Source organism: Megalopta genalis, chromosome 3 (assembly GCF_051020955.1).
Source record: "Megalopta genalis isolate 19385.01 chromosome 3, iyMegGena1_principal, whole genome shotgun sequence".
NCBI classification, from domain to species: domain Eukaryota; kingdom Metazoa; phylum Arthropoda; class Insecta; order Hymenoptera; family Halictidae; genus Megalopta; species Megalopta genalis.
This window is the reverse complement of record NC_135015.1, coordinates 21,798,224-21,825,937: the sequence shown is the minus strand read 5'-3', so window position 1 is coordinate 21,825,937 and position 27,714 is coordinate 21,798,224. Positions and strand designations below refer to the sequence as shown.

At 47.2% G+C, this 27,714-nt stretch overlaps 1 protein-coding gene and 1 long non-coding RNA gene across 9 annotated transcripts in view; one reads left to right on the top strand and one right to left on the bottom strand.

Moving 5' to 3' along the window:
* Positions 1-27,714, top strand: part of TfAP-2 (transcription factor AP-2) — a 235,686-nt gene that overhangs the window by 201,391 nt on the left and 6,581 nt on the right. For all 7 annotated transcript variants that reach the window (XM_076520303.1, XM_076520306.1, XM_076520305.1 and 4 more), the window contains 2 exons: positions 10,962-11,160; positions 20,767-20,885. In XM_076520303.1, the coding sequence (XP_076376418.1) occupies positions 10,962-11,160; positions 20,767-20,885 (318 nt within the window). The remainder of the gene's footprint in view (positions 1-10,961; positions 11,161-20,766; positions 20,886-27,714) is intronic.
* The window catches only part of LOC143259175 (uncharacterized), a 66,773-nt gene that overhangs the window by 37,289 nt on the left and 1,770 nt on the right, over positions 1-27,714 (bottom strand). The window lies entirely within an intron of this gene.

The following is a 27,714-nucleotide window of genomic DNA, read 5'->3' as shown; positions in this document are numbered from 1 at the left end:
CGAGATTCGAGGGTAAGTTTTTGGAAAAGGCGTTATATGGGCGGATCCTGCAGTCGGGCGAAACGAATTCCAATCGACGGAAACGTCGGGGTAAGTGGCTGTTCGAACGGAGAGAAATGGTTAGCTACGGCTGGAGGACGGCGGCCACCATCTTTGTAAGGGCAGCGAACCTTCTGGAATCAGCCCCTAATGAAATTAGCGAGGACCATTGCTGGGTTGCCCCGGGGCCTCACGGGATCCCCGGTGCTCCGAGGACCCCCCGGTGCGCCGTCGAGCAGCCGTGCCGTCGCAGGGTCGAAAAGTCACACCCTAGCACGCCGGTGGTAACCAATCAAGGTCGAGAAATAAGTGAACTCGTTTCTAACGCGACGATTGGTTAAGTTTCCGGGACATTGATTGCCCAGGAAATTGTGCGTGCGCGGGCCGCCCTGCACGTGCGAACTTCACCGAACCGGCACAAGGCTATTCGCTTTTGCAAATTAAGAGCTTCCACGCGTGTGCCGAGCGACGGGTTTCGCCGCGCCGTGTCGCCGAATCAGAAACCCTATGTATCTTTCAGCTGTGTAGCCTGTAGAAAATCTTTTCTTTTTTTTGTTTTGCAAAAAGTAGTATTCTGGGATAAAGGGGACTTCCCAGTATGCTAATTGAACACGTGTGAGAATCATAGTTCTTCGAAGGACAAACGGCGCCATAGCTCTTCCTCGGTTCATTGTCGTTCCATATTAATTCGATCGCTTCGTCGTTGGTGTTAAAAATTTTATCGAAGTTGACCTCTGCGCTTTGCAACCTCATTTTCCGAGAATTTAAACCTTGTCGACATCGAATTACCTTCCGCGTTACTCTTCTGTACGTACGTTATCTTCGCTGTCTCGTAATCGAGGCAGAAACTTCGCACGAAGATCCGCAGCCTAATTACGAGTTACGTCGACGAGCAGGATGGAACAACGCGACGAAAGCGTACAAATGCGCGCGTGCACAAGCTCGCGGTAAACGATCTATCCGAATAATCGGACGAACGATAAACTCGATTCGAATTCGATTAGTAATCGTAATTCGCGTAACGCGCATGACGAGCTTCGCGAATAAAAAGCCATTCGGAATATGAATTGCGAAAGCAATTAATCCGTCGGGTCCTACCGAGGATCCCATCGGAAACGTGCAAGTACAACGTGTGCAGCTCGTGAAAGATTATGCGGAGGGCAAGCCTCGGGAAACAAACCGATCGATCTCGGAGTACATCTGTCGATTCGATGCAACGAAAGTTTAATTCGTATTTACATAACGCTCGAATTCAGCCTTGAAGAGTCTGCGATCGGCTGACGAGCGAAGCACGGCGCACACGTGTAAGCGGATTAATTCGCGAAATCGATGTGTCATGAAGACAAATTCGAAGATGATTATTAATAGCTCCGCGGCGGAACCGAGTCACTCGTTAATTAGCTTCGAAAAGAATCTATTGAAAACGTGCTCGGCAGACGAGGTAAAACGTGGCCGAACAAAATCGTTTCTACCGCCTTTTTCACGGCCCGTGGATATTCGCACTTATCGCCTAACGCGACTTATAATAATTTACGCAAATACTCTAACGGCGAAACCTCGTCTTCGCGCGAAATAAAAATGTTCGCTTTTGTTATCGCGTGCTCAACGTTGCCGCGGATGCATAGAATCAGCGATACACCGATAACGATCGAGATAAAAAATATTAGCCGATTAGCATGGTCGTACAAAAATCGAAACAACTAACGGAGAACCGTTAACTCGCGCGTTAATTTCGCCGAAAAGCGAAGGACGATCGCGTGGACCCGTAAATGGACGCGCGACGCGGTGAAAATCGCATCGAACAGGTGATTCCCGGGACAGCGGATACGTGTTCCGAAAGTTGGCACGGTTATCGTAAATCGGATCAGCGCGAACTGTATTAACAGCTCCGGTCAGTGTCTTAATTACAAAGGAACGAAACCGCGGCGCGATTAATTTGCGGTTTCGCGTTTGCACCGGCGAGCCGAGCCGACCCGAGCCGAGCCGCGCCGCGCGCCGCGTCCCTCTCGCTCGCGGCCGGATTAATTTATCAATACACCTGTGTAATAATCGCGTTATGTAATCGTGCCATAAATCATAAATACACCGTTCGCAAGTGCGCCCGGTAGACTCATTAAAATCATGGACACGCTGTTGCATCGGACATCGAAATGATTTCTCTAAACAGCCCCGGGCTATAGATAATAGCGGATCCTCGTGGCGCGCATCATCGTTCGCCGGTTTCTTCGAAAGGGGCGACGATTGATAAATCGAGTATCACTCCAGACTAATCGTCTCTTCTTCGCTGACTTTTCATCCGCGTCCGCGTGTACGTTTCACGGACAGATTGGTTTCGTCATTTTTGCCGGGTTCAAAGGTTTTCGCTTTTAACAGGATGCGTTTTCCGTTTCTCTCTCGGCGTACACTGCTCGCCAAAAATTTCTCACAGTTCGCCGACACCTCCGCGTCGCGTCTCGTCGCCGGCATCCATCGAAACGGCTATCGTCGAATCTCTTGGTTTTCGACTTCCAGGGACTAACGCGATTTATACATAGGCGTTTAGGTTTGCTGGTTCGACAAGCATGCTTGACAGGGTGATTTGGTTCTCTATGGCCGGAGGTGTACGTTTTGCGGAGTTCTGTAGAGGCTGTCATCGGTAGATTGCGGAAGTTTCTGCAAATTAACGGTCTGATAAATGGACTGTGAATCTTTATGCAAATCTGCCGTGGAACCAAATTCGAAGAGCGCGGAGTTAAACTTTCATTTCCTGTTGGAATAATTTCGTCGAGCGGAGAACGCGGAGCGAATTAATATTATAATCTGCGGTCTATTTGCGAAATAAAGCAAAACCGAACTCGCTAAAAATATCTCACGAGCTTCTAAAATACGTTGAAACGCGCGAATCCTTTCTTCCGAGGACGCTGCGTGTTTGGGAGATTACGCCAGTTTAGCATAAGATCCCGTCGTTGGAGATCTTCGGTACTTTGGTAATCGTATACGATTATTAATATCGCGTTGGGATGTAACGATGGCTTCGTTAACATATCGTTAGACGCTCCGGGAACTTTGCGGCTCTTGCTCACTCTCCACCACATCCGTAACTCCAACAAAAGAGATAAAATGTAGCGCGTCGTACGAATGGTTTGCATTGCTAATTCGTGGACTGGACTGCAATTTAATAACACCGACTGGAGCACCATCTGCTTCGCCCGGTTCGACAAACTTTTCCTTTTCGACAAATTCGTTTCACGAAGATTTCCAACGCTATTTTTCCGTCTCCGTTCCGTGGATCTTCGTACGCGTCGTGCTTTCCTATGAAAACCATAAATTTGACTTCGCAATCCAGCCGGCCGTCTGAAATTTTAATAAGAGCCCGACCCGTTGACTCGCTACAATAAAAGATGTTTCCAACCGTGTCGAACATTTATCTTTCAAAGCGGCGTAAAATCTCTGTCATCCGAGTAATTACGGGCTACGTTGTACGCGTAAAAGCGAGGAAGAATATGATTATACAGTTGTCACGAGTATAAATCACTCTCAAGTTATCAACGCTTATTACCGCAATATAGTTGCAATCGGCTCAACAAACTTGCAGTCTGACGAAACCAGTTAAAAGCTGGCAAAAAAACAATTGCTTAAAGACCGGAATAAATTTACGAGGAACTGGTAAAAAATACGAATAAACATCAGGCGGCAATGAGTTCATTTCGAACGTAATTTTCACGCGACACGTGGAGTCGATACATGTACATACATATAATACGAACGATTCGGAAGTCGAATAGACATTTCGACGACATTTCTCAAGGTCCGACAAGAACATGGAAGCGGAACCTCTCGTACGATCCACCAATTATCCTTTTTAACCGCTAATGGCCGGAAACGGTGGCTGGCCATACCTGCCGCGATTTCGTAATCGCGGACGCTAGAGAAAAATGATTGCATCTGTGAATCCGGTTGCTTTCACGTCCTAAGCCTACGCTGTTCTCAATTACTCTTCTGTTATCTCGACAACATCTATCATACCGCAGGATGAAACGGTGTTTCGTTCTATGTCGCAGCGAGAATCGGGACGCGTGAAACAACGACGAAAGGGCGTGAACTGTGGAAAAGGGTAGGGCGTTTTTACGAGGTAAAGGTGATCGAGCTGCAACCGAGACTTTTCTCGAAAGTATTTTTGACAAATCACGAGGAGATGCATACGACTCGAAACACATTGGGAAATAACGAAGTTTCCTTCGAGATGCTTTCTCTGCAACATCGATCGCTCGATTTAACGAATTGCTAACGAGAACTATACTTTATTAATTGGGTCGTTCGGAAAGTTCTACGAACATAAGATTGCAAAGTTGTCGAAAAAGTGTTAACCGTCGATAAAAATTTACGTCGGATATGGGAAATAATCGAGCCTAGCGTTTCGCGGAGATTTTGATTCCACGCGCGAGAGAGTGAAATTCTCGAATGTTACGAATCGATCCGAATAAACTAGTTTCCAGAAACCGGGAATCCGAAGATGGTGGTGTGTCTCGGTGTGCCGCTCCAGAATCGAGGGACTCGGCGCGACATTCAAATTAAGCCCCATTATCGCGCGGACTTCCCGCTAATAAGTTCTGCGAAACGTATTCGCAAAAGTATACGTTCGTGCATTCCTGGCAAATTACCGGAGATTTGCCTTCTGTTCCGAGCAGTGGAATCGACGCCGGGTTTACCAATGCCAGGTGCGAGTCTCCTTCGATGTTTGACCGGCTCCGACTCGACTCGGCTCGGCTCGGCTCGGCGTGGCTCGGCACCGCTCCGCTTGCCGGTAGTTGCTTCATTGACGGCCAACGTGTTCCGGTCGTTGTGCTCCCGTTGGCTGTGCCCGGCTGTTTCCGCTGGAATGAAAATTGCACCCCCCGCTCGAACCACGATCGTTATTAGCCACCGCCAATACGCGCGCAAAGGTGCTACCAAGCTGGCAATCTGCAGCTTCGTACGTGTCCGATGACGATCCATTACGCCGTACCCTCTGCTTATCGATATTCTTCTCTCCTCTGTTGATTTTGTTCCCGCGGATTTTCGGTCGCGTTCTCGGCATTCCGTGCCCCCCCGAATACCGTAGGGTTCGGGCCTCGGAACCCTCCGGAAACTTTTCGAGCCAGAGTCGAGTGATCCGCTAGAATTTTTCGAGTTAAACGATCTTTCGATTCGCTCTTTGATCTCCAACGAAATTAACGAAAAATAGTTCGAAACAGGCTGGACGTTGTCCGCGTCTCGTTTCGTATCGTAAGCGCTTCCATCGGTAGAAGTAACACTGTTACACAGGTACAGCACGCTTTAAGGTGCTCGTAAATTTTCATAACTAGTTGCCTCGATCGTAAAAAGTACAGCACCGTCGAACAGAGAAATGTTCGCGATCGCTCACGATCATGCGCGAAGTCGGTTCCGCTAATCGTTCGCATCGGATGAAACGCATTTACATGTTCGGTCTTCTCTGTAAGACGCTCCGCCGGTCGCCGTGTAATCCACAATCGACGAAACGAGATTACCATTAGCGCGATAGAATCGATCGACCTAAATGCTTCTCCGAAAAGCATACCACGGTGCCGACGGAGCTTTTGAAACCTGCTTCGGATTCGTGTCCAGAAGGAGTCTAAAAGTCCCGCGTCAATGCGGTCGGATCGACCGATCGAAAGATCTATAGACGTATAAGGTGAACCGCGTGTCGGCATAAAATTAAGCGCCGATCGGCGATCGTTCGTCAAAGCCGCGAGCGGAAGCGATACCGCGGCGCGGCGCGGCGTGACGCGGCTGTGTTACAGGAGAGCGTGGGCAGTCAATTAAACCCTCGAATCGTTATAAATCGGCGCTGCTGTTCGGCGGTGCTTCGCCGAATAAAACTCCGGTTTATCGACGTCAACCGATCCCGGGAACGGACCGTTTGACAAGTAGACTGTAGCAAGAGCCGAGAGCCGCGACGTGGGCGAGTTTGCTTTCTACGCTTGAACAGTGTTACAATGCTGGGAAAGTTACGGCGAGGTAACATTACCGAGCGGACAGTTTGATAGTCGGTCCTCGCTCGTGAACGGCGAAGACCGGATGATCTTACGATATTTTCTCCCGTAGCAATTTTCCGCCTTTCATCGCGCTGCGCGTAAATCATTATTAGGCGAAGTCCATCTTCCTGTCCACTGGAAAATTATTAGGTGTACCTACGCCGATCGGTTCGCTGTAATCCTGTAACATCGGTTGGAAACGTCTTCCTGTCTCTTACGGTGTTACACGCGACCGATTATGTCGGGGAAACGACGGCGCTATCGTCCGCGTATCTTGGTAGTTCGCGGAAAAGGAGTCTTTTAGCGCCGCTAACGATTCGAGCGCGTTCGCGCGCACTTTCGCTGCTGCATAAGCAAATTCTGCGATCTCTTCTTCTTATACGACACCTTGATCGATCAGCTCGCGACGGTCTCGAGGATATTTATCAAAAGTTTGATCGTGTCCAAATCTCCTCGCTTCTGATCGAATAGAAAAACTGCGTTACGTAAAAATCTCGAACGCAAATATTGTTTGCCAATATTTTTTGACGTCAGTCTTTCTATGGACATTAATGAAATGCAAGGGATTAGATCGTTGTCATCGACTCTTCTCATTTTAGAGCTTTCAGTTTTATCAGAGACAATTTCTGAATCACCTTTAGAATGGAATCGTGTCTTCCGCAGCTCTCGTTATAAATATTCATGCTGTTCGACCGCGGATCTTCGCGCAAAGGAAAAATGTTTTGCGTCAACCGCGGCAAATAGAAATCACGTTGTAGTTCGGTATAATCGCGTTACATTTTTTGTCCTACACGTGTAACATTCACGGTCTGTTCGAAACGCATGAATAATTTTAATAGCTCGTGTGCGAACACGAATCGCGATGAAAAGAACGCGGCATTGTGTTTCGGATGCGTAAAGATCGTCCGGAGCTCGCGTCGGGGCGCAAGACGATGAGTATCGAGCCCGGTAATTGAAATCGCGGTTGCTACAAATTCTCCGAGCCTAATTATCGGTTCGCCACGCGCGCGGTAATTAGCGCAAGGAGCGCGAGGAGCGGAAGCGGCGCAGGCCGCGTTTTCACGGTTCCAGGAGACGCGAGTCGTGACCGGGCCCGTTGGCACTTTTGTTTCAACAGCGCCGGTAATATATCCACGTTTCGCCGGTGACAAATTATCTAGTGGCGACTTCCTAGACGTTATCTCGTCCGGGACAAGACGCCGCGACGCGGCGCGGCGAGGCGCGGCGTGCAGGCGGCTCCTGGATGCCGGGGCCGAGGATGTTGCCGTGAATACGCGCGCCTTTATACGGTCCCGTTGCTGCGGAGGTGAAGGATGACTGAAAATCTCATTAGCCAACAAATTTCGAACACGTACAGAGAATTTACGGCCCGGAATTGTAATCACGCCTGATAAATACTCGGCCTTCCCACCGCTTTTCTACTCGTTTCTGCCTTTTGTCGCTGGGAGCTCTAGTTCTCCGTTGTTGCCGGAATTTCGCAGGAATCTTTTACCTTTTCTCGCTTGAAAGTATATCATTTTCTGGAAAATGGTACCCTTCGATCGTATTCCAATTGTTCTACTCGCACGCGATTGCGGAAATACTGTACGAAGGCAAATATAATTGTGCATTTCGCGGATGACGGAAAGTTGTGCATTTAAATGCAATTTTTCGTTCTCTGCATCGTGTTAGAAATGTTGCATCGAGGGAATTATTAGCGTTCCCTTGAACGCAGTTTTTGCCATCTATGTTAGAAATTCTGTACGAACAGAATTAGCCTCTTCTTCGCGCGAAGAGGCATATTGTTCTACAATTGATTAGAATTTTTCAATTTGCGGACGACGTTAGAAAGGCAAAATGAAGCGAAGGGTACGATTAAATTCAATTTTTGCGATCTGTACACCGCAGACCGGATCGCTGCCGTTTAATTGAATCCGAGTTTTTCAATCTGTACACGATCGAAATGATTCTCACCTGGAAATGTCATGGAACCGTATATTTCGTTCGCCGTTGTACCACTGAATTAACGGATACATGCCTTCGTAATTAACTCTCGCTCGATTGACCGATAGCGGCGAGCGGTCTCATCGATGAAGTGAGACGGTTTCACAATTCGCACGGCGAAAGGTTAAAACGACTCCGGGTAATTACACGTTTTGCTCGGTTACGACGAACGTGAGCCAAGCACAAGTTATTTCCATGAAACGAATCGGTGCTCCATGCACCGTCTTCGTTCCTCGGGACCGAAGATATCGAAGACAGATAACTTCGAACGTTTGATAATAACCGAAGCACACAGGTTTCATCGCCTTCGCTCGCTAAAATGGCATCCTCTGATATTTCGTATGAACTTTCCAAACAAACGATTTTCGTGGAATCCGCAAACTTATCGATTATACTCGATTAGTCCGCGCGGTTTTTGCATCCGCGGCAGAGACGAGTGGGCGGACGATAAAACAGGGCGAAAGAGTTGAGCGAATGCGAAGATGCCGGCACGTTGTTTAATTCGCTTTTCTTGCTAAACGTGCGTCTAGATTTCTCGTCGCATCGCCGACCTTAATACGCGACGAATAAAATATAGAAATTATTTACAATTCAATCCAATGAAACGTAAAATTGGTTTCCGTCGTTCCTGCGTGGCTCGAATGCTCTTTCGGTTTCATTCGATCGATCGATCGAACATTGCAAAATTTTGTATTCCGAACCGTATTTCGACACGTTCCAGAGGCTCGTTTAAATAATAAATCCAAGTGGAGCATAACGCTAAAAATTGTTCGGCGCTGGCTAATTGTCGATACCACCAGCCGGCTTACCGTTACGCGATTTTCCGCTGCGCCGTAGCCGAGATTACAATTTCTAAGCGGGGAACAAACCCGCGGCGACCTATTTGGACCGCGTAGAAATTTATTACCCGTTTGACCTGCCCGATCGGGCCTCCGATGCGGATTGATTCCACTTGACAACTTGTTTGCACTCTCTTCCTCTTCCCTCTCGCTCGTCGCGGCCGCGGCCGTTTCTCCGGTCCGCGTTTTCATGAATACGAGTGCTAAACAAACCGAGCACGCGATCCGGTCGCCGCGCGCGAACGCGAAACACGCGCCGCGTCGCGCCGTAATCGTGATGGATTTTCACGCGAACGCGGCGCGGCGCGACGCGTATGCGTAATGGCCACGATATCGCGAATCTCGGCGACAGATCGCCGAATGAAAAAAAGCAAAAGAGAATATCGCGAGGAATTCCGCCGGCGATTTTCTTTCGCGCGAATCAATAATAGATAGCTGCGGACGCGGCGACCAGTTTTTCAAGAAACTTTCAGTCCTCGGTATTTCCAGATGGAAAAGTTCCCTCGAGCGGCGCGAATGTCTTCTTATATCTTCGACAAATATTGAAGAAACTCCCCTCTCCCTTCGCCGCCGCGGTTGCAGCGCCGGGTGCAATACCGAGTCAAAATTCGAGGAAACTTACAGCTGTTCCTTGCTACTTTTGCACGGATCGCGTGAACGTTCGTGACGGGACGAAACGCACCGAGTTTACCGAGAAAAACGTTGCAGCCGGGTATTGCCGCATATTTTTGCCGAAGAATCTCGAACCCTATCTATCCGAAACACGCGCGCGCGCGCGCGCCCAAACCGCCATAAACCATAGGTGTACCTCATGATCGGACCCGACCAACGATGAAGAGTTTCATGTTATAAGTTGACGATCGATTTGCCTTGTAATAACACGGCTTTGTCCGAGCCCCGCGGCCCTATATTAAGCATTCCGGAGCAACGATGCAATAATGCGGGTCTATCGGTGCATAGAAATGAAAACAGGACGGTACGGTGAATTTAAAATATTTCGCGAAGATATTGCTCTCTGATCACGGTTATGCACCTACACAGGGATAGGGACCCCGGAACCGGGATAACGTAATTTCGGAAGAACCTTCCCGGTTTCGGTATTCCTTCACGGCCAGTCCCTCGAGTCCTCTTTGACCTGTCGCGGGAATCGCTGATATCAACAGGATTATTGCATTCTCCTTTTATCGGCGGAATCGAATTAATTGGTCAACATCTTGCGAACGATTCTTCTCGTTTCTTCACGCTGAACCTGCCGAATCCAAAGAGAAACTAACGCGGGTTGCTTTGCAACGATGAACAGACCTTTCGCTATTTTTATCACAACGTTTGCTCGGATCAAGAAATTTATTCGATCGTTTTTTACGAAAGCGACTCGTTATCGTTTCCGCACAACTTTAAATCGAAAGAAATTACTTTATTCGGAAGTTGCACGCTCGGTTCTCTTAATTAGTCGATCACGTTCGAAACAGAGAACTTATCTTGCCCTGCGACACGGACCGCGATACGCTCCGCTTCTTTTTATCGATTCAACTCGATCGAGTTTTGGCGAGATTTTTGGCCCAAGTGGAATATATCCGTCGCGTTAATTCGCAGCCGATGTAGCATCTGGATACCCTACGGCATTATGTAAGTCGGTAACAATTACAGATTTTATAGGCTGCATAATTCTATGTTCGATCTTGCTCTTCGCACTGTGACAGAAAAAACGCCTAACCGGTTTCGGTTGCGTAACTCACCGTTTCTCACGACAAACGCTAAATTTAGTAATTCCGACCGAATCCGAATCACCGCCTAAAATCTCTTCGAGTTCGGTCGGTTGTAAAAGCCCTGTTGTAAAAGTGTAACCGACAAAATTCGGGAACCGGTTATGCCGGCGATGCCGAATGAAAACTTTGCGTAAGCCCTAATCGCGAGGTCGGACATTAAAGAGATTCGGTTGCCGCGATCGCCGCGGAGTCTGCGCCAATGAAATTGAGCCATCCGACGGTCGGTTTGCCAACGCAACGGCGAACAGGCGTTAATTGATCCCCCGATCGATCGTAACGATTCCTCGACTACAAACGCCGACGTGTTTTCGCTGTTGCAGACATGAAACCATCGGACAGGAGCGAGAAGGCGATGCTGAGTGGGAACGCGCAACCTTCGGACGTGTTCTGTTCGGTTCCAGGACGATTATCGTTACTAAGCAGCACCAGCAAGTACAAAGTTACGGTAGCCGAGGTACAAAGACGACTATCGCCACCGGAATGCTTAAACGCGAGTCTCCTCGGCGGAGTCTTACGGAGGTAAGATATCTGCGTCGAAACTTCGCTTCGCTTCGGTTCGTCTCCGTTGCACCGCGCTGCACCGCGCTGCACCGCACCGCGCCGCTTCGGGCTTCGTTTGCATAATACGATTTTATAAGGGGATTAGCTCTCCTATAGTCAGGCAATGATGCGCCGCTGTTTGATGGCACTGCGCTCTCTCGACCTAACCAAATATCGCCCCTCGTTAAATCTATGGCTTCTCTATTAAAATTACCATCTTCGCTTCCACCGACGACCCCGCCACACGGTCTAGTTTTCCAGAGTTTCTTTTTCCGAAAGCATTTATCTTTCTTCGAGCAAACGTTTTCGAAACAGACATTCGATGGCTGGATCGATCATTGGATCGCGAACTTCTTGCAATTGTGGCGGCGATGAATGGTTGAGACATTAAATTGTGAAAATATGAGTAGAATTCGATAATATAGTTACGCTATTTTCGATCTATCATTTGAAAAATAGAACAGTCGATGTTTATTTAATTTCTGTTTCTCTTTGATTTTCCACAAAGATCCGCGCTCTAATAATCATTCGTCGAAGTAGTACTCGACTCTTGAAAAAAATAGCTTAGATTCTTAAGAGAACTCTTTTTAATTAAGTTAAACTATCCGTAAACTGTCTACGAGAAGTTCGTAATTGTCAACAACTGTTTTACAATCTTTCTTCGGTCGCGTTCACAGAAGGAATCCCGAATATTTAAACGAACGGTTAAAAAAACGTAGAACGAACGAATTATCGATTAACAAGAACGAAGAAAGAATGACACAAAAGTCGAGCAACATTTCTCCCGAAATCCATTTCCGTATAAACGCAACGCGTCCGACTTTCCCTCGCGTATCAAACGATCTTCCTGAAAAAAACAGTAAGCCTGTCTTAGGTCTACGGAAAATCTGTGTGACCCAGAAAAAAAAGGGTCAAGCCCACGTTCCGGTGAAAACGAATCAACGGCGGATCCGAATGGGGAACACTCGTGTTCCCAGGACGAACATCATAATACAGCGATGCCCTCGGTCCATTAGTTTGAAGATGACAGGTGCAGCCGTATAATAGAAAGCGTGAACCGTTAGACGTTATTGATCGAGCTTCGAAAACAGATTCGGAGAGCGAAACGGCGAAGAAGGAAGCATTTTAATGAGAAGCGGTATTAATAAAAGTCCGCGCAACAGTCCCGAGCATTTGTACGACGCGCGCGGAGGAACCAGAGCAGAGTACACGATCGGTGGGAACAATGGGCGAGATAGAGGGCACCGAGGAACCCAAGATACCGATATCTCCGGACCCGAAGCCGGAGCCGGACCGTTATGCGACTCTATCTAGCTAGTTAATTAATAAACGCGCGTTCGCCTTCATTCGGCCGGCTCATACTCGGGCACAGACAGCCGGCTGATTTATGGGTTCCTCTCTTGGGAGCGGGAAGCGCTCTTCTTTATCTGATCCACCATTTTACTCCGACAGAACACTATCCGTTGCGCAATGCTTTATCACCAAAGGCGTGGATAAATCACCGCAGCAGCCGCCGCGCCTCGCCTCGCCTCGCCTCGCCGGATATATCTCACGCACGCGAAACCGACGCAACCGCGATTCGCGAGATTCGTTGGATTCCGGTTTTTTACGAAACAGATGAGCGTGTTTCGCCGTGACAGGTAATGACCGTGATCTCCTCGGCGCTTCCGATACACGAGATGCTAACTAGACAGTGGGAACCGCAGTAGTGCGAGTCAGCGGCTCTGTCATATTCGACTGCACTTTACAGACGGTGCACTTGAAAAGTTCTTGGAAATCGTTTTTTCGCGAACTAATCGGTGGCGCGATCTTCGCTTTACTTTATCGTCTGATTAGTAGGAACCTATTGGCCAGCTCGTGCGTTAATTATACCGGCTTGTCCGCAACGTCGTTTCCGCGCGACACACCTTCGACGAAGCCTGGTACAATCGACCTAGAATTTCGATGACAGAGCTTACGAATATCTACCGATTACATTTTGATTCATCCAAAGATCTCCGACAGTTTGTGGGAAAAACGCTCGAAGAGTATATAAGATTTCGCGTCCGATATCGAAGCGGAATAAAAATACTAGAACTCGTTCTTGGGGCACCGACCCATTCGTATCTTGTCGGAGCTCGTCTAGTAGTCCCATTTCTGTAGAACGTCGTCGTACATAAATAATAATTATTAATTGATTCTCGCGTCTCGCGACCAAAGAAAACCGGGAACGGATTATTCATTGGTTTTCGTCGAACTCGATACTCGTCGGACTCTCGCTCGCTCGACTCTCGTGAAAAAGGCGCGCGGGTTAATAAGCAATTCATCGATTCGTCGCTAGGCATCGGGATAGTTATGGCCGCCGGTGTAACATCTAACTGTCCGCGGGTACCATAGCCGAGGGCTGTGTTAGGACAGCGCCTCGATCCGTGGCGAATTCCCGGCCAAGACGGCGAAAGGGTACGAAGAAAAAGGGAGCGTGGAATAAACTGCCAATAAAGCGGCCGATCTATTCCCAATGCAAATGAGACATTAATAATTGCGTGGCTCCGAGTGTCAATTCCTCGTACGAGCCTCGTACGGCCCTCGGGCTGGCATATGGCAACGCGCATTCGACGCGCACACCGCAGACCGCGACGATATAATTCATCCATTCGAATAGCGATCCGGCTGATAATTACACGCGCCGCGCCGAGCAGAGGTGAAGAGTGGCGAGGAGAGGAGAGGAGACGAGAGAAGAGGAGAGCAGAGAAGAGAGAAGAGAGCAGAGGAGAGCAGAGGAGAGGAGAGCAGCACCGCGGCCCGGCCGGGCTCCTCTTGCCACCATAGATTCTCCACCGTGGCCCCCGTCCGCCTTTCTTTTGTCTCTTCTCGCTCTCTTCGCAAACCCTTTCGCGGTGTTCTACCTTCACGGTGAATTAAGGTTTACGAGCGACGGGTTTACTGTGCCGCGAACGATCTCGCGTCGGCGTCGCTTCGTGCAGTCGCCAAACCCCTCTTCCCGATTGCCGGTTGCTTCGGCGAAATTAAAATTGCAGCTTGGTTTATCGGCCGTTCGCCACCGACGCGACGGCCATTGCTATTTTATTAACCGAGGAATTCGATCCTCGGGTATGTTTCGGTTCCTCGTTCACGGTTCTGCGCTCGAATCGCCGATTTCTCTGGGCTACATTCCGGCCGGTCGAATTTGCCGTGTTCCGTCGACTCGCGTACGCTGCTCCTCTCATCTGTCCGCGATTTTAGGGCTGACTCGCAGGTGCCGCATTGGCCAACGATAATCGTATGCACCTTTCGGATGAAATAACTTCTACTTCGAAATTCGATCGAATCGCTTGAATTCTTTCCTTCTTTTTTTGATGTTAGGGGGACTAGTTTTTTACTTTTCTTTTTTGTCCTTCCAGCTAATTGTAATTTCTGTAAAAACAGTTTTGCACTTTATTTAATAAATTGGTCCTTCTAATATATTATAATATAATTTCTATTCCACAGGAATCGTAAAGAAGTAAAAGGCCGATCGGTTCGGCAAACGATTCCGAATGGTCAAAGTGAAATAGAAATATTTATTTGAACTAATAACGCTCGATAGAACTGGTACCTTCTCGTTATATCGCACCGCTATCTTGCACGACCGTGTGTGAAATTAGAAATACCGGAATCTATTCGAATCGATTAGAGACTGATACGGGTGCAGCAGAAAGAAAAGAGAAAGAATGGAAATTCGATAGGACAGCGCCGCGTCGTTCCCATAACAGCGCTGCGGTAATGCGCTGAATTATCGGCGCTGCTTGCGCTATTCTTCGCGCGATAAGCAAACAAGTTTTTGTCGGCGTTAGTTGTGCAACGACAGTCACCGTAACTCGCGTCCAGTCAGAATTCCCCGCTTTTGCAACTACTTATTATTTAATTTTCTTCGTGTTTACTTCACTTCGGTGGTTGCGGCGCGACGCGACGCTGCGCTGCGCGCGCGGCGGCAGCAGTAAATTCAGAAGTTACGATGCTCGAGCCCGCTCGGATAAAAAGAGAACGGTGAAAGAAGGGTGAGGATCAACGATACGACTGACAGATGAACGTTAATCTTTTTACGAATAATCAACGATGCCCGAGTTATCCGTCTGACAGAAACAATTCTATCCGGAGGATCTTTTGCAACGCGATATAACTGTCGATCGTAAACCCTCGTTTGGCCGTAAACATAGAACGGCCGGCAGGAAGAAACGAAAGTGGAAGAAGTTAGACGAACGAAAGCGAGAATTAAAGGAAATTTACGATGTTATCGGGTATCGGTTGCGTCTTCGGGGAATTCATAAAACGAATTGAATGGAAGTTCAGGAGGTATCATTGCTGGTTAACGATCTCAACGAGGGAACTTACGCGCGGGTTCGTCGAACACGGATTTCTCGGTTCGATCGCGGGACGAGGATTCTTCGGAGCCCTGTAAACGTCGTCCTCGGTCAATTGGATTATCTATCGGAGATTTGGATAACGGCACACGGTCGAATTATACGTCCGCAACTTCTGCAAATCGTGCGGCTAACGAGATCATCCGCGTCCCAAACGCGACCGACGCGCGTTACACCGTAACGACGACACGACGCTGAATTTAATTGGACTATTTCGAATTTTTACTACGACGGATTAAGAAACATAGTTAGCCATTTCCTACGAAAGCGTCTTTACAAGCGGTTACTTCGAATAGCTTGTTGAGCGGGGTTGGCGTTAACAAGGTTAATGAGATCGACGCGTTCAACGAGAAAGCGAACAATGCGCGTAACATAAATCGCGAGTGGACGTCGGAGTGCTCGACGGATAGAAGAAAAAGAAAATGGAATTCCCGAATATTTATTATGCAACGAAGTTGCCAGCTGGCCGACCGGAATCCATCGATACGGAATTAATGGGGCGCATTATCGAAGGTGTTCCATGGTAAACACGGAGAAATTACAATGGCAAATTGTTTCGCTGCCAGGGATAATCCAGGGAGTCGTTAACCGATCGCAAGAACGGGGCAGCCACGAAAATGAAACAGGGAATTATGAATAAAACATACGGTCAAATTGCCTTTTACGATTGCCACGCGAAAAACGCGCGTTTACGCTTCCACGGCGCGGCGTGGCGCGGCACGGCGCGGTGCCATTCCGGCGAGTAAACTTCCTTTTTATACCGTTTCAACACACATTTACACGGACATTATACGATACACCGTGGAATCTGAATAGCTTCTCAGACGTAATCGGCCGTAACTCAACCCCCGAGTAAGAAGTTAATGCCGCGTCGCTGTTAGCGAGGACTGTTAAAAAGTCAGTAACACCGAGCGTAGTTCGCGAACGATACGAGTCAATCGTTTGTATCAGCTGTCGAATCGGTCCGACGCTTATGCGAAAAAAAAGAAGACGCATTGGTAATCCGATTCTTCGATTGTGATCGATTAGAGACCGCGGAGTGTGTCGTTCAGTCTCAGAATTGGTGCAGCAGCGGAGCCGACTGCTGCGGGGCGAGAAATTGGCAGCGCCTTTGCTTCGTTTTCGGGCACAATTAAATTGATATTTATCGAATAAGACGCGACGAACGAACCCAAAGATTCTCGCATTCGACCCCCCGATTTTGTCGTTGAGGTTCCATCGAGGATCGTTAGTGGCGCAGTCAAGGGCACGTTCGATCGAGGCAAGGTCCTTTCGGTAGTTCGGTAATACGGCGCGCCGCTCGCAGACGATTAACGATGCCAGTATTCGAGGATGTCTCGAGTAATCAGGGGCGCAGGGTGTTCTAGGGTTGCGGATCGAGTCGAAGGGCGCGAAGAATATCGCAGAAATCCTACGAACGAACCAACGAACGAACCTCGTTCGGCGAGAATCCTTCCCGGAACAAGACTCTGTAATGAGTAGAGAATTGCTCTCGTCACGTTCAAAGGACTCGCTGCGACGGCGTCAATAATAAATAAATGTATATGGACATAAAAGAGCCGGACAAAAAGATGGAAACATTGCCTGCGAGTTCCGAGCCGCGTTTACGTGATTGGTAGTCGTGAAACTGTGCCTGTACGAATGCATATGTAAATGCCGATGATTGATAGCTAGGATGTCGTTTGCATCTTCGAAAAATTGAAACAAGACGGTTTGTTATGTCTCTCTCTCTCGAAAAAAATTCATTAACCACTTGTTAATTCAAAATGATACGCCTCGACAATGATTGCGTTAAACATCTGACATTGGGGTTCATTATTTCGTCAAACCCTTGTCTGTATAAACGATTTCTGTTTTTCTTTCTGTTTTTTTCTTTTTTCAAGAAAAGGAATTACGCGTTACGTGATTGTTCTTTTTTATGGAGCAGCGGGAATCGCGGATGACACCGACGTTTTCTTTTCCAGTGACACCCAACGCATTGATATCGGAGATGAGTTAACTGTCGCCGGGAAGAAAAACTTCGCATAAAATATTTTCCTGGCAAATGCTCCGCTGCGATAACGAGTAGATAATCGCTACGGAATAATTGCATATTAAACGCGACCGTTAAGGAACGATGAATAGAAAAATACGTGAATATGTATTAGTAGACCGTGCGCGTACATATGCATACGCGGATATCTGCAATTAACGAACGAGTATACGTGCTACGAGTCCGGCGTGATTTTAATATTGCACGATACGGTTCTTCATACGATGATTACACGTTTTAATAAATTCCTACGGTGGGGAACATTATTCCGTGGCGTGCCTAACAAATATCCCGGAATTCTGCTCTTATGAATGTAAAGAATACGAACCGAATGTAACGTGCGCCGGTTCGTCGTAATTGAGTTTAAACAACGTTTGTTAAATTAGCTAATTAATATCGGAAGATACCGTTGCAATGTTGTAACCAGCAAGAACAAATTCAATGCGTTCGTTGTTTCACGCTTTCAATTTAATCCTTTCGGGATAGGCACAACAGGTTCGTTCGTTCTTGCCATTGAAACCGAAACTATGGGAATTTACAATTGCCATTCTTAATTAGGGGTGCACACTTTTTCATTGAATTCCTGCCGCAGTCTCCCGATATCGACAAATGTTACACGAAAAGGTAATATTCCGTAAAAGCAGCGGTTTCGGATACTTTACGTTTCCAATATCGAGAAATATCGTCCGCATTTATGCGCTATTTTATTTATAAAACAAATCGCAGGATTTTCTTTTCCGCGAAGACGAGAACAAAGATGATATCTCTGTCAGAGATTTTAACCGCGATCCGAGGTAGATAAGAATCCCATTAAAGTCTAAACATTTTTGTCGGCGTCGAAGATCGATAACGCGAAAATTATACGAAATCCGTGATCGAGCGATCGCGTTTACAATTTCGATCGACTTGCCGTCGTCGAAAGCGCAATCGGAGCAAATAAAACGGTGCTCGTCGCCGCCGCGCCGCGCCGCGCCGCTTATCTCGCGCGTTGCGAAATTACACGGGAGAAACACGAAATTAATCGACAGCGTAGAATCGAGGAGAGGCGTATTAAAATGTTATAACGGTAAAGTGTATTAATTACCGAGCGAACCGAAAGATTACCGGATTGACCGGCTGCCCGAGCCGAACAAAGGTGGGCGATATACGCGTTACCGTTATCTTGGTCCTTGAATGATGGATGAATAGGGCGTGTGGAGGAACACTATCGAATTCTCGACGCTGCTCCGCAAAAAGACGTACTTCAGAACCTGTTAGCGTCACGTGTCGCCGGGATTCTTGACTCGCTGAAGTATGATCAGCGCCGCGCGTCAAGAAACTGTTCGCTCGAGTATTTTCTAATAGATTTCCTGTTCGATTGTCGCTGTTTCTTCGTTCCCGTCGAAATTACTTTAACATTTCTACCGCGGCAGCGGTAAACCGTTCAGTTTTTCTCTCCTAACACCAGAACCACCGAGCCGGTCAAAATCACCAGTTTCTGCTTCGACCTTTTACAACTTCTGATGCTATAAACGTGTTTCTACGAGAAACTTGGAGACTAAATAAATCCAGTATTGTTACCGTTGTAAAACAATGTGTGTACATTTTACTCGGATTCAGGGCTAATCGAATTCTTCGAGAAGGAAACTCGAAGTTAATTACCTCGTGTAACGAAGAGAATGATTCTTTATTGTCTGATATGTTTATGTAATGCAAGAAAACATTCCCGAATCTTCGCATTTTCGCCCGATTTGTAGCGTTCGTTGGAACAGATACAAAATGTTTGCGAACATCCTACGAGATGACAATACAGTAATGTCTCTCTAATCGACGCTCAGATCGTCCACGAAAAATGGGTAATTTGGGAAGAGGAGACACGATTATTCGAGCCTTGCGGCTCGTTTTAATGATCGTTGACAATTCGTAACTATAAAAACAAACCGCGGAGCTCGAATAATCGTATCTCCTCTTCCCAAATTACCCATTTTTCGTGGACGATCTGAGCGTCGATTAGAGAGACATTACTGTATTGCCATCTCGTAGGATGCTCGCAAACATTTTGAAACTGTTACGAGTTGTCAACGATTATAAAAACGAACCGCGAGGCTCGAACAATCGTGTCTCCTCTTCCCAAATTGTCCGTTTCTCTCCACAATCCGAGCGTCGGTAAGAGAGACATCGCCGTACTCTCCGTCATTGGGCTCCAGTCGACAGAAACGGGGTCAGATCATAGCTATTTTTCTGTTTGCCACAATTAAGACGCGTGAGAGTGTAACCTGGTTGCGAGACTTGCACGCGTTCAATGTCTTCGATAGCGTCTCCGTCCTCGGCCCTCGGCGATCGACTCGGATACCCGCTGGCCGTGTGTCGCCGTTGCTCAATGGCCGATGGATGACACGCGTAGCCACGGATTATGCTAATTCTCGAGTTTCTCTGTCGTTGTCTTCTCCGTCCCGCCAGCCTCCCCCTTTCTTTCTTCTCGGCCGCTCGTCGATTTCTTTTTTCCTCCTCCAAAGATCGCGGCAAAAATGATTAATGAAGCAGTCCCATTTCGAAATTCCCGCGCGGCCATTGGCTCGACACGGCACCCGAGGAACGTCGGTGTAACAGTGTACACAAACGGAACGAACAATCGGATGGATCGAGAGAGACAAAGGCCCATTTCGGTTGCTCGACCCAACCGGGAATCGTCCGGTTGCGCAACTCGATGCAAATTCTGCGCTTACGGCGGCTGGGTGCATTTATCTAACCTTGCACCGTCGTAATATACCCGCGGTATAGTCGAGTTGACGGAATAATTTTTCGGATCATCCTTTTGAAAGGTTGTTCCACGGTGGTCGACTTTTTTTCAGAGTCTTGAGTTTTCCGAAATTTTTATATTATATTATATATAGTACAGTAATGTCTCTCTAATCGACGCACAGATTGTCCACGGAAATGGACAACTTGGGAAGATTGTTCGAGCCTTGTGGCTCGTTTTTTATGGTTATCGATTTACTGTAAAAACGAGCTAAAAAATCTATTTTCTCCTCCCAAATTGTCAATTTCTGTGCACATTATTGTATATCTTATTTATATTTTATATTTTCACATTTATTATATATTGATTTGATATTGTAATTGTAATTAACTTAATTGCATCGAATTTAATAATTTCTTAAATCGGTACCGATTCTAATGTTCTTTCATTTGTAGGGCGAAATCCAAAAATGGCGGGCGTCTGCTTAGGGAAAAGTTGGAAAAAATTGGACTTAACTTGCCAGCTGGAAGGAGGAAGGCCGCCAATGTCACGCTCTTGACATCGCTAGTGGAAGGTGAGTTTCCTGTCCTGTACGATGTTAGACACTGTCCCTAAAAATGCTTCTGTGAAACATTCGAAAAAGCCGGAATAAAGTTCCATTTCCTTGTTCAACGATCTCGGAAGAATAATGATATAATATCGCACGAATTTCAATAAAATTTTCATAAAACGCCGGAGATTCTCGCGAGCTGAAACCGCGCAAACATTCGCTGCTCAATATTTGCATGAAATTTCAATTTCGAGATAAAGAGGCCCAAGTACTTTTTGAAAGTACGTATATACGTGTACCGTAAACGTTTCGGTCGCGCAAGCCGTGCATACACCTGTGTACACATTTTTCGACGACTCGGCATACAGAAATCGCGGATGCGCGAACGAAGCAAGATATTCTGAAATCTCTCGCGATCGAGGTGACACGTGCGTACCCGGAGGATAATTATCCCGCGCTCGATCGCAATATCGCGACGCGAACTTTGCTTGTCTTTCTCATTAAATCGGTCTACGATGTATGAACTTCTTGTATGTTTTTCATGGATCCGAGTTAATCAGTCGTAAAATTAAGGCCCCGATGCGCAGAGTTTGAATATATAATTTATAAGCCTAGTTAATGTATCATATTATCGGTTATTTGCATTTACATGAATAATATCACGACTTGTTCATCAATGGCTTTATGTTAATATCAATGTTACGAGCGCCGCTGATACGTCGCACGTTGCACGGGCTTAAAAGAAACAGAACCACGGGCACGGTTACGAGCATGAAATACGAAGCAATAAATACTCGCAATTATAATGGAGCAACGATTTAAAGAGATTCGAACACGGAATATAAATACTTATTGGACGATCGCGAATGAAATCGCGAAGTCGAGCGCGGCTGAAATTCGTGTGAACGACGGCTATCGATGGAAAGCGTCTTCCGGTCAAAGTGCACCCTCGAAGCACGCTTTTTTAACGGAACAGCGCGCGTACCTCGCATTAAAAAAAATCTCGCTCTCCGTGCATTATTACAGCGCGTTGGTACCGCGATCACGATGCCGGCAGAAATACGGGTTTATTGCTCAATCTGTTGGTCGTTCTACTTTGAGATTACTCCGATGGAATCATTTCGCATAAACGACACGGCGTTAAACAGTTTTTAACGTCGATAAAAGTGTTTGTCGACGCGCCGGGTCCGACCCGAGACAGAGTAGCCAGTTAATCAAGAACGTTCCGCGGAATATTCATTGCCGGCCGTGCTCTTTAATAACGTGCACGTAACATCATTCGTGCACCGGGATTTTACACGCGGAGATCACACTGTTCTGTTCGCGAAGAACCTTTAATGACTCGGGGCCCCGTGCGTTGATTACAACCTACGGCCGGTAAACTCGCGCGAAACGCTATCTTTCCTTCCTCTCCCGCGGCACGCTCGTTTGTCCGAGCCGATTTTAATATTCGACGTCCCGAAAACCGCGAGCTAAAATCCGTGCGGTATCGCGCGATATTCGCGGCATCCTGTCGGATGATCGCGTTAATAGAAAAAACGACGATCGACTCGTTCGTTACCTGGCATTCCGGTGCAGTTCTCGCAGGAATCTCGGAAATCGGGATCGGCAAAATAATTATCGTGAAACGAAATCTCTGCTTCGACGAAGCAGAGCGAAGGGTTAACACGTCGAATGCCACGCCGGTTTTACAGGAATTGTCCGTGGCGTCGCGATGAATTTTCTTTTATGCGATACGTATAACGTTGAAATATTATCTGCAATAGATAACGGTTACAGTGTATAACCATGTTTGACATGTTAATTGCGACAGGGGTCACTGTTTGAATCAACGATGGTAATAATACAAAATTTTTGATATTCACATTTGTTTGAAATTATATATATTTCTATCAATTTGGGCGCGCCGGACACCGGTGGCCCCCATGGCGTCACCGCCAAGTTAAGTGCCGGTCACCGGTGACCCCCGTGGCATCCAACGTGTTAACCCTTTGCTCTACGACCACGTGTGAGAGACGTGGTCAGAAAATTAAAAGCAAGAGTTCTTTATTTTCTTTTGTCATTCTAAGCGATAGCAACCTTCGAATAAAAACATTCTAGTTATGATCCAGTAGACTGATCGCTCTAACATCCAAAAAAAAGAATTCAAGTCGTTTAGTCCAGTTCTAAAAAGGTTGTCGCCTTTCCCGGTGTTTCTCCCGCAAACCCGAGTACCCAATTTACAAATGCTGGTCGGCGATATCAGCTGTGAACTTCAATTAAATCGACGGTCGAACGGTCTCCGCATGCTGGTACGTTAACTGCTGGAAGCAGGCTCGAGCGGTCGTTGTAGAAATAGAAAACGCTCTCTGTATGCTCGATCGTAATCGCATCGGGTAAATATCGGTGCAACGAGAGCTCGTTATAGTTCAAGGTACGGAAGCCCGGTTATCCTCTTATTCGAAGGAAACTCATTCCTGTGTTCGTCGCGTCGCAATTAAGATAACAGGAAATTTGTCGAACCCTAACGAATATTGAAATTCCTGAAAGAAGATCGCGCGCGCGTTCCGCCAACCCGGCCGAACAACGCGACGTAATCCAGTTCTAGTCCTCGTCGAGAAAATATCGATTCGTTGCTGATTTAGCGGACGCGATCCACCGCCACCGTGCTGAATACCGAGGGTAGAAAAGTTGCTTCGTCGCAAATGAATTACCTATAAATTCTGTTACTACCATCGGGCCCATTCCGTTCGGCGGTCTAATTAACTGTCGCGCAACATACTGGTTCTCAAACTCGTTCCGTGCGTTATTTAGAATCCTCGTTGCTCGATGACATTTAGGCGGCAGATAATCTCGAGGATATTCAACCGCGGCGGCCGTGCCGTGCCGTCCTGCTCGTCAATTTTCTTTTCCCCCCGCGTGCACGTGTCCGGAACAATTTTCTAATAACAATTTTCCGTCCCGTCGATGGACTCGCGTTCGCGTCTCGAACAAATTCGCGGAAGCGATATCCTCGTGCAGGATCCGATTATCCGTTGTGTCGCATAAATTCCGTGGTTCGTTAGCTTGTTTCGACGAGATACCGTTTATCTCTTAATTGCAATTTCCTTGTCGTCTGCGCGCCCCACTTGGATTTCTCGAAACGGAAAGCTGTTGCGCGCTGAACTAGTTCTCCGCTCGTCCGTACTAATGAAAATAATATCTTGCCGAGATATCGTGCGAAGATAGATAAGGCAAGATGCCGCGGAACGGCACGGAATTTCGGTTCTGCGTCGTCGTCGTCGTTTGAATTGCGATCGAGAACGCGAACGCGTAGTTGGCGAAGCTAAACTCGCGCGAACAGAAAAATTGCGGCGGTTTCTAAAAAGCTGCCGAATCGTGTGGCGTGTGCGAACGGCGACTCGCATGGTTTTTCCCTGGTTTGCGAGAGCAATTTAATTCGAATAATCGATCGACGAAATCGTGTCTTGTCTCGAAATTTGACGACTCGCTGCGTAACCGGGAACTCCCAAAAGTCGAAAAGCGAAGCGACCGATCGGACATTTCGAAACATCCACTTGCTTCTAGCGAGCAATTGACAGAGTTCGCGGAGTGCAGCGAAAGTGTGGGAACCTACTCTCGAACGCACCAGGTGTATAGGTACACATCGGACACATGCGAATAATGTATGCCCGCCGCGCCGCGCCGGTGCGTGATTCATGCATAAATTTGTCTTTGGTTGTCGCATAGTGACACGGTCTCCGCTAGAAAATCATTTTATATTTCAGAACTTTACGCTGAAATTCCGTAGGTGAAAACGGCGGAGAGATTAGCATAATTTCGAACGATTAAAGGAACGAGTCGATTTCGATTTGCTTCTAATTTCTCGCGAAAATAATGCGACTTTTGTTGTTTTACCCCCCACCGACGAGATATAAAGATACTCTTCCGTAATGAGATCGAAACGATTTTACGGTCATAGAATACGAGACGTTCCCGCGATCGTTAGTTTGGTAGCAGCGGGCAATGCTGCTTTGTTTCGTCCAACCCTTCTCTAGATTTGCCGTAACGGAGCAGAAACCGCAACAACAATCTGCTCGCAATTGTTTCAAGCACACGGAAGGGAATTGTTTCAAAAATATTCTTCGGGGCCCGATCATCGATGCCGCGCACAATTTGTGGTCGATCGAAATGATCGGCCTTGTTGCCAGAGATACACGAACGCCGGTCGAACGCGCCATCATTTACCACATTCCTACAGCGTGTGGAAGAAAATAATCTGATCGGTTTCGGACGACAGTTACCGCTTAATAAGAACGCGAAACTCTCGGAACGATTCCGTTTTCTGAATTAAGGAGAGATTACAATTAAACCGACAACTTTACCGCGGTATTTTACGCGCGAAAAGCCCGTCATTTTTGGAAAAGTCGCATGCGAACGGCGTTCGTTGTTTTATTTAAAAAAAATCGAATAAAAAAACAGCATGGGTATAACTTGCATTCAATTTATGTTCCCGTTGGTTGCAAGCAGCGATCAAGGGCCACGTTTATTTGCCCTTCGTTTTATTATGGACGCATCGAATTTCCGATCGAACGTCGAAGGACCAACAACGAGCGTAGTAAAGTCATCGAGTGAAAAAAGCTGATCATTAATTCGCGAGTCACGTTGCTGATTCGTTCTCGTATAGCTGCGCCTGCCAATCTGTAGCCCGCATCTGTAATCACCTTCGGCCAATCTATGGCTCTGATCTGCATCGGGCAGAGCATCTTCTGTTGGCCGCATAGAGTTGTCTCTGTGCACGTCTCTATCATAAATTATCGTTTCGATCGGTGCTCCGCTTTTCGAACGAACCGCTGCATTACAATGAAAACTCGTTTTGTTTCCAAGCACTTTGATTTTCCATTACGATATACACTTGCGACCGAAACCGCAGGTTCGCGTCGAGAAGCTGAACGGCGAGAAATGCATTTTCAACGAACATTTCCGAGGGTCCTGACACGTTTTTAGGCACGAAGATCTAACGAAAGTGAGAGAGAGAAAAGAAAAATGGAACGAACGGACACCTTTTAATTTAATTCCCTCGTTTTAGATCGTTCGGAAGATGCTTCTATCTGTTATCGCTGAACGAACACGCTTCGAGAAAAATCTCGAAGGCTTGCGAAGCATATTGCAGCTATATATGTACATACGTATGCGTATGGACTTTCCGTTTCGAGGAGAGACGTGACGAAGATCCAGATTTAGTTAGAAGAAATTAAACGAAGCGAAGAAATACCCGAGGGTTACATGCAAATCATTGTAGAAGTCGTAACCGAGTTCCCCGCTCGGGATCGCTATTAAAACCCGACTGAAACGACCCGTTGCACCTTGTACGTGCGCCTCGCAGAATACTGCACGTCCTCTCTTAATGATTCGATGGTGGATCGTTATTCTTAATGACGCGCGTTTAAGATATCGTTTGTAAACATCGCGCAGCCTGTGCGGTAAAATCGAGAAGGTCCTTGGAAATATGGGGCGCTCCCGAGCAAACGAAAAACTGTCTAAACATCGTCGAACACCGAAATCACTATGAAGAAACTATTGTTAATCCTTGACAAATGAATCGCAGCGAACGAGGAAACGTTGTTTTCGGCGGTCCACCGCAACGGATGCATCGATTGGAAAGCGTTAATGGTCGACGATGGTGCTAACAACGCGATCGTTGAACAATAATGTGATTTACTCCGGACAGCACGGACGCCCGATGTTACGTGCGGAGTCGTAAAAATGTGCATCGTCGATTAAAGCGTAACGAGACAGCAGCCGGACAAGGGAAAAAAGAAATTACTTAACAACGCCTTCGATTACGCGGGGTGCGGGCGCGATAGGGCGCTCGAGAAACAAAAGCAACCGTTTCCCGCGTCATACGTATCTTTCGCGTGGTTGCAGAAACAGTGACTCACAATACAAATTGCCGTGTACGATCGTTACACACCGGATTTGCTTTGTAGATTTTACGAGTAAGTATGACAAATAGCGTTGGAAAGAATGGAATCTCGGGAGAATATTTGCTAAACATTCTTTTTTATCAAGCCGAGTCGTAAATAATTTCCGTATTTAGGAACAAATGGAAAGGACGCATTCGTCATCGTAATGACTCGTCATAACCCAGCCGCTTGATAAATAGCAACGGGTCCGTGTAAATAATGGCGCGCGTGTAATTGATTAATGGACTGCGGATTTTAACGCTGAATCTCTAAATTTTCTACCTCGATCGCGACGAACACGCGTGAAATCGACATTTTTTTAATCGATACGCCAACGACGAGTTTCGACGGAAAACCGGATTCCCTAAAGGATAATTCGATAAAAAAAACTCGGAGCATTCGATGATATTCGATCGAAAGAGAATTCCACGTGACGCTACGCGAGAAAACTGGAAACGGCGAAACAGGTCCGCGGAATTGGATGTGATTTGGCTGCAGGTGGTACTCGTAGCTGTGTTCTCGATCTCGTAGGTCGTAGATCGCAGGCAAAACCCGGCAGGCCTGCGGGTGGTATTACCCGGTTGTGTGTGTGCCATAATAGTGCCCAGCGGGTCTGCCTCCATCTTGCAGGAGACCTCGCATCTAGCTGCCTAATTACCTGCTATCATCGAGGGAAAATTGGCGAAGTGACAGCGCGCAGGTGAAATAGACAAAGAGAGACGGAATATGATTCGAGAAGGGGGGAGGGATGACAGAGGAGCTGAAAGGGAACAAAACGGACCCGCGTACCGCAGCGAAGACGCGTATGCCGTTTCATTATCGTAAATTAGTTTGTCCCTTCGACGCTGGGGAACGATCTTTCAATTGGCACGCGTGAAATGATCTTCGCGTTTATTCTAGCCGATCGTCTCTCGAAATTGCAGCAGAAC